The 20,239-nt window shown below is 50.1% G+C and overlaps 5 protein-coding genes; 2 read left to right on the top strand and 3 right to left on the bottom strand.

Annotated features, from left to right (window-relative positions):
- Positions 1-1,655: 1,655 nt before the first annotated feature.
- Positions 1,656-2,563, bottom strand: GSTUM_00012183001 (uncharacterized protein). XM_002842392.2 has 1 exon: positions 1,656-2,563. The coding sequence occupies exon 1, from the start codon at positions 2,488-2,490 to the stop codon at positions 1,735-1,737; it is 756 nt and encodes a 251-aa protein (XP_002842438.1). The 5' UTR covers positions 2,491-2,563; the 3' UTR covers positions 1,656-1,734.
- Positions 2,564-3,391: 828 nt separating this feature from the next.
- Positions 3,392-5,262, top strand: GSTUM_00012182001 (uncharacterized protein; the record flags this gene model as incomplete). The annotated part of the gene is made up of 3 exons (XM_002842391.1): positions 3,392-3,448; positions 3,508-4,782; positions 4,852-5,262. 3 exons carry the CDS (start codon positions 3,392-3,394, stop codon positions 5,260-5,262), a joined length of 1,743 nt encoding a protein of 580 aa, XP_002842437.1.
- Positions 5,263-5,607: 345 nt separating this feature from the next.
- GSTUM_00012181001 (uncharacterized protein) lies at positions 5,608-6,770 on the bottom strand (the record flags this gene model as incomplete). XM_002842390.2 has 1 exon in its annotated part: positions 5,608-6,770. Exon 1 carries the CDS (start codon positions 6,322-6,324, stop codon positions 5,608-5,610), a length of 717 nt encoding a protein of 238 aa, XP_002842436.1. The 5' UTR covers positions 6,325-6,770.
- Positions 6,771-8,216: 1,446 nt separating this feature from the next.
- GSTUM_00012180001 (uncharacterized protein) lies at positions 8,217-10,460 on the top strand. XM_002842389.2 has 5 exons: positions 8,217-8,382; positions 8,455-8,727; positions 8,812-9,258; positions 9,331-9,599; positions 9,666-10,460. The coding sequence occupies exons 2-4, from the start codon at positions 8,654-8,656 to the stop codon at positions 9,410-9,412; spliced, it is 603 nt and encodes a 200-aa protein (XP_002842435.1). The 5' UTR covers positions 8,217-8,382; positions 8,455-8,653; the 3' UTR covers positions 9,413-9,599; positions 9,666-10,460.
- A 5,787-nt stretch (positions 10,461-16,247) lies between these two features.
- GSTUM_00012179001 (uncharacterized protein) lies at positions 16,248-17,574 on the bottom strand (the record flags this gene model as incomplete). XM_002842388.2 has 2 exons in its annotated part: positions 16,248-17,009; positions 17,068-17,574. The coding sequence occupies 2 exons, from the start codon at positions 17,572-17,574 to the stop codon at positions 16,575-16,577; spliced, it is 942 nt and encodes a 313-aa protein (XP_002842434.1). The 3' UTR covers positions 16,248-16,574.
- Between the last annotated feature and the right edge of the window lie 2,665 nt (positions 17,575-20,239).

Raw genomic sequence — 20,239 nt, 5'->3', positions numbered from 1 at the left:
CCGCTGGCTTATCGGCCTACTCCCATTCAAACACCCATTCCAATACCTATGTCCCCACCGGCACCCACCGCAACCTCACCAACAGCTCCCGTGGCCCCTGTAGCCCCCGTAGCACCAATCGAGAACCCAGCGCCCGATACACAAAACGGTGATGACCATGAGAATGGACATGAGCAAGCTGAAGGAACTGAAGAGCCAACTGTCACACCATTTACGCCCGTCAACCCCCTCAACAAACCCATTCCAATCCCGTCATCCAGTGCTGCGGCCGTCACAAAAACTCCCTGTCGGCAGACCCTCTGGCGCCGCCGTAAGAGGGCAGAAGCTGCTGCTGCGGCAGCCGCCGCAGTAGCCATCACCGCTGCTGCACCCGAAGCACCTCCCCCACCGGATACCCCGCCCGCCATATCGCTCACGCATGCACAGGAGCTGAATGCGGCGCTGGCTCGCTGGCCGAGGGCTGTTCCCCAGAATATCAAACGTGAGATCCTACTGGCTGCGGCCAACGATATGGAGAAATTGCTCAAATCGAAGACGCTCACTCCCACTGGTCAGGACCTCGTTCGTCATCAGCAGGTTTTACAATTCATCAATGCTCAACTGAAGAACTCGCGGAACGCTCCCAGAATGGAGATCGCGGAGTTGGTGGCAAGCACTTATCGTAAGGGTAGGGATGTTGCGGAGAGGATCGTCAAAACTGAAAAGGAGTGGGTCAAGAATAGGGTTGTGCCGTCTGGGAAGCAAGGGAGGACCGCAAAAGTTCCCAGTATGATCGAGGATCAAGCGACCAGGGGGGTTGTGGAACAGTACATTGAAAGGGCGGTCCGGGAAGAGGGTATGTCTGTTGTTTTAGTCCCCGCTTTCTCTTTGCTCGGGGATGCTTACCAAGAATAGGTATCTCGTCGCAGGGCTTGGTAAAAGCTGTGACGGACTACTGGCAGTCGTTAGAGTCCCAGGACTCCATTCGGAATAGAATCCGAGATGAGGAAGATGAAGGGGAAGATGACGATCAAGCCGAAGCCCCGGCGCAGGGCCCCGCTGCACCGAAGAAGCTCTCTATTACTACTAAGACTGCCACAAGGTGGTTGCAGTTAATGGGGTACACCTTCAAGGATGGAAAATATCACTTGAAGGGCGAGACAGTTACCAAGACACCAAAGTCGTCTGAGAATCACGACCTCCAGCAGCAACAAATTCAACAGATGCAGCAAGAGCTCCAGGCGCATGCTGCGGCGTCAAGCGTACAACCATCAACTCCCGGACCTTCCCAACACTCCCAGCACCCACAAGCGCCAGGACCGCCACCACCACCAGGACAGTTGCCGCCTTCATCGAGCGAGTTTTCGGGATTTAATTGGCAGGGACCTGAGTAGTATATTTTGGTTAGGAAGCTTTTCAGTTCTTTTTCTTTACTCTACTTGCTCTACTCTTCTTTGCTTCACTTGGTCTCTGGGGTGTTCTGGCTTTATTCACTATGTAACTCTACTTTATCTGATGACTTGACGTTCTCCTTTGTCCTATGGACCACAGACCTTGTTGCTGAGTCTAGTGTTTCCATATATATATATATATAGCTAATGTAAGGTCGGGTCTCTCCTACATATGCTGTACGAGCTATCCAGAAAGAGCCAATCGCAAGCGCAAGCGCAACACTAAAAATCAAACGTCCTTGCTTTCATTATGATATGACCAAATTATTACCCCCTCCCCTTTGATGCATCGCGCGTCGCAGCCCTAACTTGCCCTACCTGCAATCAATTCCAAGGCCCCCTCAGGAACTCCTGCAATACTCCCCAACCTCCTGCCATAAAACTCCATGACAGGCAACAACTCGTCCCGTGTCTGCATCATCCCATCCTCTTTCCTCCCCTTCCACCTAACGACCTTGGCATCCACAAACAGTTCCTCCAACCTCCCCTCCCCGGCCTCAGAAACCACACTCCCCTTCTCCGCGGCACAAACAAGCACGGGAGTCCTACACTTTCCCCCCTCCCCTTCCGCCTCCACCTTCGCCGGCGCGCCCGCGCCAGCACTAACAACCCCACCAAACTCCACCCCGGGCCGCGAGAGCACGAAATCCAACGCGGCCAAGCCCCCCTGCCCGTACCCGAAGAAGAATATCCCGCGTGCGCACCACCCGCACCGCCCGGCAAGTGCGTCGTCGACGATCCCGGCGAGCAGCGCGCGGGTCCTCGTGAAGCCCGCATCAGAATCCAGCCCGCCGGTGGAGTTGTCGAAAATGACGTCGTCGCCCCAGTGGTAGGCTTCCTCCGGGATGGGTAGGGAGTTGGGAGCTTGGATTGCGAGGACGGCGGTCTCGGGCAGGGCGAGTTGGGTGCCGAGGGTTGCGAAGGAGTTGTGTAGATCGCCTAGACCGTGCATGAGGATCAGGATGTTAGTTGGCGGAGTGGGAGTGGTGGGGGGTGGGAGGGTGTAGACGAGAGACTTTGGAAAGTCATCTTTTTGGGGAATTGAAGGAGTGGTTGCCATCTTTTCTTTTTTTCTCCTCCCCCCCCTCTGTGCTGTATCTGCTCTGGATAGTTGGTGGTGGTGGGGGATCTTGGAGACACTGGTAAGTTAGATGATGGCGGGGTTGGATTCCAAGGGAGGCTCTGCGGAGGGGAGAGGACTTGACGCATGTTATGGCTTGGCGGAAGTTGCTTTAGGCTCCGAGCTTGGAGAAGGTGTCAGTTTCATTTTGGTGTTAAGATTTGATCTAGGTTTTTTTTCTTCCTTTCCAAGCATGGGTTATTCACTTGTGGTTTATAGGCCCCAAAAAAGAGTGATAAAGGTTGTAATTAAATTTGAGATAATTAAATTTTATATAACCCTCAATCTCACGACTGAAAGAATATTTCCGCGTTGATTTGAGATGCCTTGGATGTCACAGAAGCATCATAACCCGCCGCTGATATGAATGCCACGCCTCCTTCCTTTTCCTCCTTCTACATATGTACTGCAGCGGATAACCTTCTAGACATTGTCCATAGCTGTCACATTTAAAACTATATAATATTATATCCTCCATCCCCCGCTCATTCTCTCTTCTTCTCTCCTTGCCCTCTCCAACATCAGACCTACCCCAGCGGTAATCACGGTTTGAGCCTCAACAATAGATCCCATGAGAAGAGTCTTGGCGGCGGTATACCTGGCCTAATAAGGAAAGACAGGCGAGAAAGCAGCCAGCAGCAGCCAACACCCTGTCCTGCCCTGCCTTGTCCTTCTCAACAACAGCCCTCAAACCTACCACATTGTACAGAAAATTCTTTCGTTCAGTATCATACACTCTCTCAGCCTCGAGCTCGCCCTGCAGGAAATCATCGGCTTCCACGACCATTCATTGACGGACGAGGAAAGGGGAAGCTCCGACGGTCGCTAACAAGCGCGTGTCATGACTTCCTCATACGAAGGAAACGAGGGCCCTTCCCCGAATTCTATCGCGGGATTGGTACCCACCAACTCCATCCCCCACTAACCCACATTTTGCTAATGTACGGGTCTCTCTAGTCATTATCCATATTCTCCGACATCCTCTCAAACCTGACGCACGACTTGGTCCTCCAATCGCACCGCCAGGAGAAACTACGTAGCAGAGCACATCCTGCCGATTCCTCGTCCTCCTCGTTAACCTCGCTATCGGAGACGACATGCCCACGGTGCAACCTCCCTCAGCACACAGCTCAGACACTACAATCCGCGGACGCGGCTGACAAGAAGAAGTTCTGCTCGAGGCTTCCATTCCAGAACACTCCCTACCACGACATCTACGGCAATCCCTTCCCAACAAACAACTCCAGTGCGAAGGAGAAAAAAGCCGCCGCTGCCTCAGCTGCCGCAGCTGCAGCGGCGGACTCGCCGACCCCAGATCCATCGGATACTGCGGCGCCGGCTCCAAAGGGGAAGAACTCGGCTATCGTCTATTTTAAGTGCACGTCATGTGACAACGATAAGGTCGCGTCGTCGCGGTACGCCGCACACCTGGAGAAGTGTTTGGGGCTTAGTGGGAGGAAGAGTAGCAGGGCTGCTATGGCGAAGATGAATAGTAGCTCTGGTGGAGGGAGTCCTATGCTTGCTCCGACGGATGCGCCGGGTGGTGGGAATGGCGGGAATGGTAATGGCAATGGCAATGGTGGGGGTAATGGTAAACAGGGGGGTAGTCGGAAACCTAGCCCGGAGAAGAAGTCGCCTGTTCCGCCTCTAGCGATACTCAACGGAGCAGAGGAGGCTAAGACCCTCCTTCCGCCGCCAATCCCCGCACCGCTTGCCACCGTCGTCGTCGGTGTCCCCAGCAGTATACCGCCAATCACTACCACAACTGCAACCGCCACTGCCACCCCAAAAAAGAAAAAAAAGAAAGCCGCAGTAGGTGCAAACGTCCCGGTTCCCCTCCCGGCCGCAATCTCTCATGGCGACCATGACAAAGACCCCCAGGACAAAACCCGAGATACCTCAATATCCCAGCCAACAAAAGACGCCCCCGCGCCTCCCAAAAAGCGTAAACGAAAAGCCGAAGCTGATGGCACAATCAACGTCTCTGCAATACCTGCAGCATCACCACTGTCGATAGGGGGGATACCACTTCCCGCGGGCAGCGAGATTTCGAAACCCCCGCCCATTAAGAAACAAAAAGTCACGCCCAATGCAGGAGGCTCGGAAACTCCGATTTCCACCAAAAAGTCTCAATTGAATAAATTTAATAAGAATAGACAAAGCCCCACTCCGGGGAACTTACCCAAGAAACCGCCTGTTTCGGCTGCGACTGGCATCGGCGGTGCTGATAGGGTTTGTTCCCCTACTTCCTGCTCATTTATTATCACTCGATTAACCCACTAACTATCTACGCGCGCACAGATATCTACCCTCCCTCCACCCCCACCCCCAATATCCGCCCCCAAACCCACGAAACCGAAGACAGTAAAGACGAAGATTGTTGCTGCAGCGTCTGTGGGCGCAGCAGCAGCGGGCGGAATAGCCAGCAACGCAGTTCCAAAACCCGTTAAGAAGCTGGATGGGGTTAAGAAAATTAAGGGCCCAGGAAAAGCTAAAGTTGGAAAAGCTGCCGGGAAGGGAATTGGAGCTGGGAAGGGAGTTGCGGGGAGTAATAGTGCCGCCACTGCTGCTACTTCTGCTAGTAGTAATGTTGGTGGTAGTAATGCTGTTAATGTTACGCCGGTGTCGGGGGTAGTAGGGGGCACAACGGGCACAACGGGTGCAGCACCGGGACAAGTTGCGGGAAAGGGGGTGGCTAGGAAGGGGACTTAGATTGGCCCCTGCGGCATTGATGTGGGGGTGGGTAGTATCGCATGTGCATGAGGAGGAAGGCATGAAATTTTTATGGAAATTGGGATAGGCGTTAGTTTTTATTTTATCTGTTATTTTTTTTTTCTGTAGTGTGCTACTATTATTTGTCTGTCGATTGGTTGGTTGATTGGTCACTTTGTGCTTTTTTTTTTGTAAGATGGTGGTGTGGTGTGGTTAGTTAGGTATGTAGACTGAGATCGTTACGCATTCATAAAAACTCACTCGCGGGATCTAGGTGGTTGATTGATTGATTGAGAATGGAGTCAGTGGTTGGGCGATTGGGTGATATAGTTGAAAGGGAATAAACTACTCTTCAACCGCTTCTCCCCCGTCTCCCCCGTGATGTTTCGGTCCACTCCCCTCTTGCGCTTCTCTGTTCCCCTCCGGCTCACTTTTTTCGTCCCTTACACTCTCCCCATCCCCAAACCTTTCCTCTCCCTCCCGTCCCTCCTCCTCCTCCTCATCTCCGCTCTCCTCCCCTTCATCCTCCTCAACAACCCCCTCCTTTCCCACCCACTCCACAACCCCCACCCAACGCCTAACAACCCGTGCACCATCCGGCCTCAGCCGTCGATAATATCCACCGACCACAGCCCCCACCTCGAACCCGCGCCGCGCATACCATCCAATCCCCTCAACATTCATCTCCCAAACGTGTGCGTAAACTTCTCTGACCCCGCTCCCCACTACCGCCTCCAGCAGCCTCCCCGCCACGCCGAGCCCACGATACGGGCTCAGGGTGCAGAGCGTCATCACGTAAAGTTTGCCATGGGGTTCCAATCTGCAGCGGATGGCGCCGATGCATATCGGTTGTGCGGAGGGGGAGGAGGATGGCGGGGGGTTGTAGAATGCCAGACGGGTCAGACGCGTTAGGAGGGGGGAAGGGAGGATCTCGCTGTAGAAGGTTTGCGGATACGGGATCGGTAGGAGGAGGGTGTTTAGCCGTTTCAGCAGTGGGATGGTTAGGGGTGTTGGCGGGGCTATTGTTATGTTTGGGTGGGGGGTGTGGGAGGGTTGTGGCATCTGCTAGCGGTTGGACGTGGTGGTGGTGGTAGTGGTGGTAGTGGTGGAGTTGGATAGAGGTGGAAGGTATGATATTTTATTTATTTGGTGCTGATCGCAGCGTTGCGAGAAATGAAATGGTGGCTAGTGGTGCAGTTTGTTACCGTTCTTCGGATGAAAAGATCGTGTCCGTCCTGCCCTGTGTTTTGTTTTGTTTTTTTTGTCGTATCGACCATTAAGTTGTGATACTTCCTCAGCGTAGTATCGTATCATACTTATTCGCGTTGCACGATACCGAACTTCGCGAATCCCCCCCCGGAAAGAATGCGGGGCAACACGTGACCCGGAGATCATAGGGTGTTTATCCCCCCTCTCTCAATTGCAACCCCCAACCCAACCATCTCTAACCCACCGCCCCGTGCATGACGAACAAAAACCCCTGCCCCATTTTTCCCTCGTTCTCTTTTCCTTTTCCCTTTCCTTCCTCCGTGACCAACTTCCGCACCGTGGTGGATTTGCGGTGGCTAAAGTATACCACCACAGAGCCAAGCAAGTACCGGTACTGTACTGTACCGCGCACAAGCAACCGTGCTTAGAAGTCCAATTAAGCTTCGGAGCTGCATGTCTTATCATACCCAGGTCTAAATATAGAAATTCGTTTAGCGGAAAATCCTTTATCCTGGGAGAGAAGAGGGGGTTTGAAATTGTACCGTATTTAAGGGTCATCATAACGTTAGGGTCGAGGCGGGGCGGGGCGGGGCGGGACGCGGTAAGGGGTATGATAGGCTGCAGGGCGAAAAATTGTTGGAAGGTATACGGTAATGGACCACGGTAACTGATATCGTAGAATGGTATCATAGATGGGAGGGGGGAGGTGAATTCCGATGATTCGGTTTTTTTGTGATGTGTGATATGATCCAGGAGCTTGTATTCCTATCATATCATGCCTGGAGATATATGATACCGCAATACCCATGCCCCCAGGCAGTCCTCACGATATGACTACGGTAGCACAGTATGATAGAAAGACTTATTATCCCATAATATCATATGATACAGCTAAAACACATCACATCACATCGCACCTTCTGAAGACTCACTCCTCCCTCTCCAACTTCCGAATCTTTCCCTCCAATTCAAATTTCCTCCTCTCGAGTCCATCCCTATACTCCACCAACCTAAATTTAAAAAAAATTTAGCAATCACGAAAGGCGGGAAGAAAGAAAGAAAAAAACCTACCTTCGAATCCTCCCGTCGACACCCTCCTTCAACACCTCATTCCGCCCCCTAGCCTGCAAATCGCTCTTCAGCTGCGCACCCGTATACGCTCCAACCGCTGTGATCGCCACAGCCCCGACGGTCAGGATTATAGTCCTCCGGCGGAGGAGTGGTGTGGACATTTTTTTTTATTTTACTTTTTTTGTTTTTGTTTTTGTTTTTTGTTTTTGAATGATGACGTAGCGCGGGGAGGGGGAGAGAGAGATAAGGGTTTTGTGATAATTGTGATGATTCTGGGTTGGGTCGAGGAAGGGGGAAAAGGAAGCGTTTTCCTTGCCGTTCGGGGGTGCCGTGGGTGGGTGGGCTGGTGTGAAGTTACCGTACCGGTTGTGATATTATGATATTACACTTATTGGAAATCGGACTGACGAGATTAAATTGTGGGGAACCGTTTGTTGGGCTTTGTGCGATTATGATGGTGCGGTGGAAGTTGGGTTTATCATAATACGAGTATCACTCATCGCTCACATATATGGTATTACACAACTGTGCTCGAATAGTAGCGTGAGGGGGGGTTGGCAGAGAGATGTGGAACTTTTTTGGGGGAGAAAAAACAAAAAAATTAGTACTTATATCACAGGATCTCTTGAGTGCGCTTTCGTTGTTTTTTCTTCAGTCTTTTCTCTTTGCCCCCCCCCCGGTTTCCTTATTTTCTCAGGGTTAAGGCGTCTTCCACATTACATCACATCTCGCATACTATACCATACCATACCATACCCGTATTGTAATCACTCGAAGCACCGGTGTCGTGCGTCCTGAACATGTCTAAACGCACTCCGAGGGTTTTTATCATTCGCCATGGTGAGTTATTGAGAATGTGTGTGTGTGTGTGTAGATCATGTTGCGATGCTAACGAGTATTATCATGCCACAGGTGAGACGGAATGGTAGCTACAACACCCTGCACCCCAGATCTGCTTTCAAACCCATACTGTATACGAGAATTATACAAGTAGAATGTTATATGCATTCATTGGGCACCACGTGTTGATGCAATTGGGCGCAACACCCACAGGCCGCTCAACGGCCGACACACCAGCACGACAGACCTCCCTTTAACGCCTGATGGTGAGATGCGCATAAAAGCAACCGGGGAAGCTCTCATCGGGGAGGGGAAGCTGATCTGCCCGAGCCTATTGGCATACGTGTATCCCTCACCCAATAATATTGATGACCATTCCATCTCAGACAGTGGCAATGAGCGCCACATAACAGTGCTAACCTCAGGAAGCTACGTCTCCCCACGCCTCCGCGCAAAGCGCACCCTGGAGCTGCTCGGGCTCTTTGAGAAATGCCCACACCTATGCGGACAATCTACAGAGACTGACCAATTGGTGGAATGGGATTACGGAGACTACGAGGGCCTCACGAGCCCGGAGATCCGTGAGCGTCGCCGCATAAACGGGGTGCTCGGTGACGAGCCGTGGGACATTTGGCGGGACGGGTGCGTGGGGGGTGAGTCGCCGGAGGATGTGGAGAGGAGGTGCGATGCGCTCATCAAGACGATTAGAGAGCAATGGCATAGCCCTGCTATGCGGGACGGAAACATCCGCGGGGATGTAGTGTGTGTTGCGCATGGACACTTGTTGAGGGCTTTCGCGATGAGGTGGGTTGGGAAGAGCATTAGCAGTAATACGGTGCTGTTGATATTGGAGGCCGGAGGGGTTGGGGTCCTCAGGTTTGTTCCTTGCCCGCCCTGTGCTGTTGCTGTCTATGATGGTAGGGTCGGTGAATATTGATGGGGCGGTAGCTATGAACACCACTCGATCGATGAGCCCGCAATATTGCTCGGGGGTTCATTTGTGGTTAAGGCTGAGAGCCCCAAAGATTGAGAGGCGACCCGAAGACAGTGCCGCAGACCGAGGCGGCCATCATACGAGCTGATGGCACGCAGACTGGTGGAGCGCGCGGGGGGGGGGGGCACAGTGATACCAGTGCTGGTAGTTTATACCTAGTTAGACTCCAAATGGATTCATTCAGTTCGTGATCTCGTACAAACCCTCGAGTGTCAGACAGCGGGTAAGTTTGAAGACCAACTCCAGGTGCTATTCAATCCAGAGACATAACCCCAGTCATAAATCATAGTTTTAAAAATAGTACAAATGACGAGACATCCAACTCCAACTCACCTTTTACAAAGTGGCCCCCTAATGATCCACAATCGAGCTCAATATCACAACCTAGACCGCCCCACCTCTGATGCATAAGCCAAATCCCACACATCCCGAAGCAGTCAGTGAGCATTAGTTTAATGCTCGTCTCGATGATCGTACCATCCTTCAGCTCTCAGACCAGTCACCCAGCCGCCTGGCCCCCGCACGCCAGGATTGCACATAAATGAGAATCCTATCATCCCATGAACACAACGAGTAAGCATACTATACAAATTGCTCTAGAACAGACCCCCCCTCCCCTTTTTTTCCGCCAATCCTGGAGCCAGTATATCGAGACTAACAACACAATCGTATATATTCTACCATATACACGGGTTCTCGGCGTAATCCTCGCTCGTCATTGTTCTCGGGTTCTAGTCTAGAGGTGGCTACCGCGATAGGCACTGAATATCCGGCCTGATCGGCATAAACTAGCAAGAGCTTAGCCTCCCCAACCAGGGGTCAGTCGTACGAGTGTTTGCATGGTACTCGAGTATGCGTCCAGCCCGCCTGCATCTTTCTGGTGTACTCGAGTATTGAGCCAACCATACCCAATCATGGAGAGTCACCCCTCCCCTCCTTCCCCCGATACAGCATGGTGCCCAGGCATTGCGGCATCCCCGTCCACCACCACCACCACCACCACCACCTCTGTCACGGATCCAACCTGAAATGCCCGATAAGACCCTTGGCATTCCCGAGTAACGACGGGCTCGCGCCGGCCCCCGCATATCTAATCCATTCCACTACCCAATACCGCGCCAAGGCCCGCAATGTTATATTACCTCTGAGGAATTATGGGTGCAGTATATGTTATACTGACCCCGGTTATCACAAGCTTAATTTTTCTGGCAGAAAGTTGCCGGAATCCAGCGCACGAAGGTAGGACTCGCGGGATTCCTCGGTGTCCCAAATACCCGGTAGGGTAGTTCTACAAGAAGCAAAACTGAGGGATATCGCAGGAGCCTCGCTCGCCTTGTGGGGTTTGCGTTAGGGTAAAAATAGGTGTGGGTGGTTTTTTCGCCATGCTTTAGACCCCACTGGAAGAGAGAGAAAAGCAGAAAAAGAAAATAAAGAAAAAAGGTAACGATGGCCACTAAAGCGGAAACCCCGGTCAGGTGTCTTTCTGATTTTCTTTCTTTTTTCCTTTTGCTCTCCTTTCTCCCTCTCTTCCTCCTGTTCCCAGATTGATAAACCCACGCGGGAAATGGAGCGGGGAGACGGGGCTAAACACCGAGTTCTCCAATAGGGCGACCGACTAGGCTCAGGTTCGGACATCTTAAGCCCTTCCTCACAACTCCCAGGCATGCGAGGTCACTGCTGTGTAGCTGTTAGACCGTCTATGTCACAGACTCAAAGGTAGCTGCTATCATACCTCTAATATTCAGCGGCGCCAACTGCCCGGCGGCTGAGCAAACTGATTTACAGCATGCACTTGACACCGCGAAAAAAAAAACGAATACAGTGTAGCAGTGACAATAGGGGCATATAATTTCCCCAGGATCTATTTTGCATAAACCCGCTCTCCCCTCTCGCCCTTCACCCCCGTGTGAGGTCTTCTAATACGAGTGATGGCATATGACCTCACGCATCGAATAGTGTGATCTTGTGTGATCCCGGTCAGTTTATATCAAAAGGAACCGGTGGGGGCAATAATTCTATGGATTGGAGACAGGTGCACCAACCCATTCTTAATAGTAAAGCACGGATAGTAGCACTTCGGGACTGCTCAGAGCTTGGAAGCGGGGTGCCGGCTACCCCGGATCTCCCGGTGTTAGCGATTTAGGAGCAGTGTGGTTGATCGGTAGGTATGTGTATCGGTGACAGGTGGGTAAGGAGGTATACGTGTACGAGCTGCTGAAAGATGGCGCGTAGCGGCATGCTATTACGCGTTGGAAATTGATCAAGCTGTAACGAGCCAAATACAGGTTCCTAATACGTGACCTGCAGTCGCAGTGTGATCTGTGAAAATCAATAGAGACTTTGCGAAAAGGCTCCAGGTGTGAAGCAAATGCAGACCAACCAGTGCTCCCAGTCGTCCCGTCCGACTGCCGTCAACTAAAATTGGTCAATGCACCCAATGCCACCCAGTAAGACACACAGTAGTGCTACAATAAATTAAAACAAAAATAAGGTAAAACAAATAAAAATTTTAATGGGGTGATATGGTATCCATAAAAGGAAACCCAGGACTAGTGCTGTCCGACTGCCGTCGCCCCGTCCAGTCCGTCCAAAGACGAGACATTGTCGTCCTCCGTCGTCCTGACCCCGTCTAGGACGGACTGGACGACTGGAAGCACTGAAATTTTCGCATCCCAAGTCAGGTCCTAGCGATCTGACTTGGGATGCGAAATCGAAAAGTCCTCGAAAATTTCCCAGCGATTATTGATAGAGCGCCCTTTCCGAAGACATAGGATCGCTCACTACATCACAGGTTTGGGAAAAAGAGTAGTCGAAGTTGCACTAACCAACTGCATTGCAATATACGGGATTCAGCAGCCAGATTCATGGAACCCTCCTTGACCTCTCGGCCAAGTAATGCAGAAACTAAGAAGCATGGAGCTAAGCATACTGCGTCGCCTTCACGGCCAGTGTGTCGTGAATTACAGCAGGGATTCAATATAAATTTATGGGAGCATTGCCGTAGAGATTCAATATAATTTATTTATCCTTGTATCAGAAAAATATTACCTGCCGCTTATCGATTGGAGGTCGCAGCCGTTTCCGGTCTAGTTTCCAACGCAAAATCGCGGACGCGAGATCGATGCATCAGATATGCCTTAATCACGCACTGGAGTTCAGTAGGAAAAAACAGCTCCCATCAACCAAGTTACCGGTAACGGTAATTCGATGGGATGAACATTCCCACACCCACCGTCGGTACCAAGTGGGGAAAAAGTATAAAACCGCCACCAAAAAACAATCCCCGAACATATCCGGGATTCAAGCTAACATTTGGATAAAACGCGCCGGCTAATTAATATATATCCTCCCGGGAACTTTCCCTCAGTCAACAATCATTTCCACAGCTGTTGATGTAGAAGTGCAATTCCGTTCGAAAAAAGTGCAAAATGCATCCCTAGCCTCCTCGGAGGAAACACCATGAAGGGTAAATCCCTGCCAAGATTGATCCCTGATCCCGTCCAAAACGCCTTAGTGTTTTCCTTCAGTTTGGTAAAGGAGGGAGAGCCTATATTACTTGTCCCAGGCAAGAAGCATCCGGGAACAGGTCTTCGTAAAATATATAGCAAAGCCTGTGCGTATATGACGTCCAGACAAACTCACGACTGGTTATTTCTGGATACTTCTCGCTTGGGACAAGTGCCGGTAGGAATAATTCCACGTGGGGCGGATACACGAGTGGCATGGTGGTAATGTAACGGCGGCGGGTTGTGTGACCGCAGCCATGCCCGGCGGCCAACAAAGTGACCACACTCCCTCACGCTGCCAGGGGCAATGAACAGGAATGGGGCGAGTGATTCCCCATGACTGAAAATGCTTATCATTGCGACGTTGGGCAACATTCCGTAACCGGTGACAGGAGTAAGGCTTTTGACCAAGAAGACAAAATGTGACCGCCTAAAGAGCTGTGGGTGGGTGGCCGGGAGGAGGGACCGCCCCTGCTATTAGGCTGGCAATCCTGGTCCCAAAACACTCTTTCAGGCATACGTACGCATAGTAATTGTCATGATAATATCGCGACTGCTGCTCCTAATGGAACCACTCGGGTAGAAAAAGTACTTCCTCCCGATAAGCAGGTTGTCGGTAATTGAGAAGACTCTGCATATCACAAACACGGTGTCATGTCATCCATTGGCCCTGGTGGCGGGAGGGCGGGAACAACGGGATCGGTTACCAAGCTGAAACCTGGCTTCAATACCCTCGTTCCATGTTCTTGCTCCCATTGGAGGAGTGTTTCTAGGAGTCCTTGGGATCAATGCCCCCCCCCCAAGGTAGGCTAGTCCTACATTACCCATCACAATCTAATTAGCAGTGGATGCTCACTTTCCCGTCGTGGCCTGCAGGTATGAGGCGCTACTTGCAGTTCATCGCAAGGCGCGCGAAGCACCGAGTAGAGTCGTTTTCTCAAGAGCCAGCAACAGAATAGGTCTTATTTACCGCAAGAGCAGAATTTTTCAGTGATCACCGTACATTTGTGAAACCCAATCGTACGTGCGAAGGCTGGTCGTCGGATCATCGCACCCACAACGCACAAAGCCTATGGAGGGAGGGAGCTCCAACATGGAGCTAATTTATCATAGTTCCTGGTTTGCTAGTCGGTCTGCATCAAATCCTAGGCAATTAATTGTCTTGGTTTCGCATCAAAGAAGCCAAATTCATTCATAGGTTGCTATTCGAAATGAGTGGCTTTTTATCCAGCCAGCAAATCAACCTCAAGCAGAGGGATCGACGTCGGGCCGCCCCGGCAGCTACCGGCATTTCTCACGGTGGGTAAATACGGTAATGGTGTCAGCTGAGAGTTCTGGAAGCAATTCAATCAGGTGATATTATCAATCTGACGTCTTCACCTCTAGGGCTTTATTCGAATCTCAGCTGCCTATTGGATTACCCGTTGTGAAGGAGAGTCTGCCGGCAGTCTCCACTGCCGTATCTGTTGGTTAACAGCTCTTTCACCCAATGTAGTGACGCGACGCGAAAGCAGCACTTCGGGGGAGGGAGGAAGAGCCAACCGGTGCGAAGAAGATTCCTGCAGGTTGTGTGATGTAACCTGGTCAGCACCGACAGCTATTGACCATGTGCCCACTAACTGTGACGAGTCACAAGTACTCGAGTAACGCTTTATATATTGCGGCCATGCGGTGATTGGTGTGTAATATCGGATTTCCAGGGTTTTCTATGCTGTGACTTGTGACATATGAAAGGAGGGCTCTTTTTTTTTTGCCCGCGGCTACAGCGTGAATGGCAAGAAAAATTTTGCTATTCTCGATTGACCCAGTTGTGCAACGTCGGCCGGTCAGCGCAACGACCTTTTTTTTTGCCTAGGGCGAGCGTACCGGTACAGTACCGGTACGAGTATTAGGATTGTGTCACACAGGGTAAGGAGCAAGGATATGGGGGGTCGGAAAAGACGAAAGCGGATGCCGATGTGCAACCACCGACAACGGGAGATCTTCCACGCGGGTCCCGGAACGGCCCGGCCCGCCGCAGATGTGTAATCCGGGCGGGAAAGAGTACCTTGGCCCATAAATTATCTTTCTAGGTATCCCAGCTTAATTCAAGCCTGCCCGTACATCAAGACCGCGGCAACTGTGCATTGACTGCAGAGCATCCAAACATAAACCAGCCAAGCAGAAGCAATGGATTTAGGAATTAATCCATCATAATCAACGAAGGTAAAGTGTTCGGGAATTCTGGTAGCCAGGGTGATGCAGGTTGATCCGAACACATGTACTCAGTTGTCACGAAGCACTAGTAAGCTCAAGTAAACTGGTAAAAGCTTAGGGGAAAATGGGCTACGTCAAAAATAAATAAGAGCTTGCACCACGGTACTAGCTAAGGCCCACTGAGGTAAGAATTTAAGTTGGAGAAAACTCTTCAAGATCTTTCTCATAGAATAAATGCTTCCTAAAATAAATTAGCACCAGGAGAAGGAAAAGGGGGGGAACTAGAGCACCGTAGATTCTGGGCAAACTCGGCCCCCCGCGATACTTCTTAAGGTAGCTACTGGCTCTCTTAAGGCCTAACCCCGTGGCAAATGCGCTTTTCTGGAAATAGTAACTGCTAGGCAGGGGGCAATGGGTTTGCCCAGAGAATTGAACGCGGATCCCACTTTATGCTATCCGGATAGGGTATAAAGCCAAGTTTTATAGTACTCCATAGCGGCGACCAGCATCCCTGGAAGATTGGATCTCAGTATCCTGCTATCATTTTTCGTATGATATTTCTTTCATCCTTTTACTCAGTTGGGGGGGGGGGGCAGCAACCTACTTCAGTGTCATGCAACTTGGCTTTTAGGTCTCGGAAGAGAAAGGCCTTTGAGGCCAGAGTTCGATTTGACCTGCACCATTAGCTCTTTTCTCACAATGCCCCTGTGGGGTAGACATAGGGTTACTGGTTTAACTACTTACAGGGCCTAGATTACATTATGCCTCTATAGTATCTAGGTACGATACTTTAGGTATTAGCTATAAATTCCATGGTGGCTAGGCACCTACTCTTTCATTTGACCACTCTCCGTAGTAGATGGCTTTGCATTTGTGTTCTCCCGTTCTAGTGACCTAAAAGTCCCTGATAATTCGATCCCTCACAAATACTCACGAACCTCAAAGATACTCGGGCATCCTGGCGCCAAGGGTCTGTGCTTTGACATAAAGGTGTCCAGACACTTGTGAAGTTCAAGGGTGCCATACTGCGGTAATTCCCCCAAACAAGGAGGGCGAGAGAACTTATCTCGGCCTCAAATACGGCTTTTAACCTCGATGTCCTATTTGATCGCCTGCCGGTTCTTGGATGCACTTATCCCGTAGAGGTTCACTCGCGCTGAAATCAATAAGAGGAAATGGCGAGTTTATTTTATGGACTATCTATTTTAGCAGGGATTTTGCTCTTGACATGCGGACAAGGAAAGCTAGGTCCCACTTTTTTGTGCTTCGTCGTTGAGAAGCGGAAATGGCCACGGTCACCATATTGAGATTTTTAAATTGCGATCGTCCCTCCGGGCTCGCAACACACAGGATTATGAACATGGACGCGCGAGGGTTCAAACGACTTGAAAGAGGCCTCCCCAACAAAACCAATCTAGATTCCCATTGGCTTTCATTTCTTTCGCACCAAGATTGGATGTCTTTAGTGCTGTGCCGGCTCCGCGTCAACGAAGTGTCTAGAGTTGGCTTTCGCCGTGTGCCTGAGCGGCTCTTAAAATCCTCTGTCTCCTTAACCCTTCCTCTCGTTTTCGTATCTTCCGCTCTCCCTTGCTCTCCTTTGATGGAGCTTGTCCTTGATTAAACAGGACCTGCTCGATTTTGCCACTGAATGCATCAATCCTCCTCTTGTTATCTTCAAACCTCAACGATGAAACAAGCATCATTGTTTTCAAATAGTTCTCATCAACTATCATCTTGATACCGGAAGGGGTGACATTCATAACGCCGATTATCGAGTCCACCACTAATCCATTACAGCGTATGGCAATCATGGGAAACGAATGTTCAGTGAGCCCTGGATTCATGATTCCGGATTCACGAAAACCGGCCGATAAGGCCGCAGTGAGGATAATACGAGCGGTCTGAAGATCGAGGGTCTGTATATGGAGTATCTTGTCTTGTAAGTTAGCACAAAGTTAGTCTATGGGATTTCGAGCGTATGTGCCATACCATAGGTTCGAACTTCATGTGGACTAGCCGGGTGGAGCTTGAGACACCAGTTCCCGCTTCAGAAAGCACTGGCTCGGTAAGAACTTGATTGTTCATAGAACCTAAACCGAGAACATGCCCTCCAAGCAACATTTGACACACTTCTCTTGGAGTCATATCATTGCAGTCCACAGGGTCATGGGAAACAAACAACCACTTTCCCCCACCTTTTCCACCCATGCCCGCATTACCCGAGGGAAATTCAGCTTTCTCGTCTGGTTCAGGGGCTTCCCCGATTGCTCGAGAACCCTCCCCAGCTAGCTTTTTCGAGCCCTCCAGGAAAACACTTATTCTCCCACTGCAGCTACTCGTGGTAATGATCTTACGATGCTCGTTTAGCCGATTAATCAAGGGAAGGATGTGAAGGTCGATGGATCCTTTCGGGGATGCGTCTGGCCCTGGAGACAAAATTTCGGCTAAGATCTGTGTTTTGTGAGCCGCAAAGCGTGCGTGTAGTTGCTGAGACATTTCCCCTTTGGTTTGTTGGATGGAGTGGGATGAAGTTTGGAATTATGGAGTATGAGGCGTTTAATCCTTCGAATTACCGTAGCCGACTTTTGATCTGATAAGATAAAAAAAAACCCCCATATCCGGGGCACGAGAATAGCCCATTTCGATTCGACTTCACTTCCAGGAGTAAACGCATTTCTTTCCGTGGACAACACATCTAAGAACCTTCAGCACAGTATTTCTTCAATTCTACTAGTGCACTGCGCTATGCCACTAGGGAAGGTAGTAGCTGGAGAGACTACCTCGCAGCCCAATCAATTGATAGGTTAGCTGCTTAAGCGCTGGAGTTAAGGCTTCTACAACTAATTTAATGGTCCTTGCTTTGAATATACATCAGACGATGATAAAATTGGAGGCAGACCTGAAGACGGCTTTTCCAAGGAAGGATCCGGGCAACATTATAGGGAAGAATGTCCTGCAGTAAAAAAGAAGCACAGCGGGAAAAGGGCTTCAGTGGCGATACAAAATCGCTATAATTACTGAGTTAACAATCCTTGGAAACAGAGGAACAAAAGAAATTGCGCGAAATATCCGCCCTGCACAGACTCCTGGCCCCTGGGACATCCATCGATGTTAGCGCCCCTGAAAGGTATTACATTTACCCTTTCCAGCTTATCTGTCGCTAGATTACTCCCTGGATTACTTTCATGTATGCTCTAGAATAGTGATATTTATCGAGGCAGTGTTAATGCATTTAGTTTCCTTCTACCTCCCAAGGAAGACAATGTCTGTCCTTAGTCTAGTGATATGTCTTCGAAACAATCACCACCTTGTCACCAGCGCCAAGCTTGCACAATTCCTTGTGTTCCATCAGTCCATAAGAATTAGGCGTGGTGTGAATGGGGGATATACGCTGAAACGTTTCTATAATTGATTCGGAGAATGAAGGTTTATATCGTACTGCGATTGCGAACATCGAGTCTTCGTGGAAAAGGCGAATAGAGGGACCACCGAAAACACCGACAACACGACTCCTGGGCTACTTGTGGAGGATCCCGTAAGTCTGCTTTCCTGAAGTCATTTGATATATTGCCTACCTGCATATTCATAACAATTCTCGCGATCAGTATATCTGTACCGATATAAGACGCGATTCACTTGTGAGAGGACAACAGATACATATTTATATCATATGTTGCCCTTCTCCGTCGCCCGACCTCCCACGGTAAGTGATCAGCTCTTAAGCTGCTACAGTATTAGAGCTAGCCGTTGAGGTATATTTGATCATGGGGCTTTGGTGTCTGTAGCTCTGTTATAGGTGTTTGGAGACAACTAGATGCTCCGATCAAATGCTCGAAAAAAAAGCTCATCGGAGGCTAATTTAACTTGTACGTGGGCCAAATTCTCAGAATATACAGAGATATTAGGTTTCGCAATGATCGAACACCTCACAAGGTAAGGTTTATCACTTAAGTGCGTAAGCAAAATAGGAGGTTTGTTGCCCGTTTATGGTGTGGATGGAGCCCACGAGCTCGCCTTCTGTGAAAACTTGATTTACTGATTACACACAAACACGCTTTTCCGCTGCATGGTAATTAATTGCACTCTCTCTGTTGCTAACGTTGTCTCCACTCTCAACGTGGCCTGTCGGTTTCTTTACGAGAACTGGTCTATCCAATAGAGTTGGGTTACATGAAGAGCCCTGAGCCTACCATATTAACACGAAACTGTGATCAGAAAAAACTCCCTCTGACTGATATTTCTAGGTCGCGCGCGGGAATAAAGGGGCCTTATGCGTGTTATTACCTTTCTGTGCAACCGGGCCGGCCTTTGCGGGTAGGTGATCACCTGCTCTTGCAGTTTATTTCTTTTATTGAGCGATTTTTGGAGGGATTGTCTCCTCTAGGCCATTGCGACCCTTTTTTCATGTTGCTCTCGGATGCCTCGTCAGAGGGTCCATTCTTCTCCCCCAAACCCCGCCGAGTCAAAGCTTCTGGGTGAGTTGCTTGGAGTGAATGGCTTTGCTTTTGTGGTGCACTGTACTTTACACCGACACCTAAATTTCGTACCGATCTTCCAAAATCATGTATACAATGACTCGATAACCTCCCTTTCACTTCGCTGCGTGTTGGTAGCTCTTTTGGAAGCTTATTGGACACGCAGAACTGAGAACCAAAGGGCTAACGTGGACTGTGTGACAATGTACAAGAAGTAGTCTTTAGCAACCAGGAGCCCAACCGCCGAGCCCACTTTGCTGAGCCTTCGATGGGAGACCAGGGCGTCTCAAACGTGTATGAGTACTTGCGGGAGCTGAGTTTCGTGAGGATTTTGGGCGTTGGTGTCAGTGGGGATGAGGGCGAGGCGTTGGAGCGTTTGCCGAAAAGAAAAAAAAAAAAGGAGGATGCTTTGAAAACTGCTCCAAAGGTCAATTCTTGTCTTATTTGCAGTTCTGTCATGATTTCTGTTCGGTCAATCTCGGTTTGCATGTCCTAGATGACCTTTCCCGCTTCTCAGAGCGGGGGGTCAACCCTTATCTGCTTTCTCCCATAGGGCTTTGGGAACTGCAAAGCAGTCACCATGTATCGTGGAGGTGATCTATCAGGTTGAATTCATTATTTCACCCGATACGATTTTAGCTTGCTTGTCTAGAATCTCTCGCTGTGTTGATCGGTCAGAGCACCAA

Source organism: Tuber melanosporum (genome assembly GCF_000151645.1).
Source record: "Tuber melanosporum whole genome shotgun sequence assembly, scaffold_98, strain Mel28".
NCBI lineage: Eukaryota > Fungi > Ascomycota > Pezizomycetes > Pezizales > Tuberaceae > Tuber > Tuber melanosporum.
Note: the sequence above shows the minus strand (reverse complement) of the source record. Positions and strands in the feature narration are given on the sequence as shown.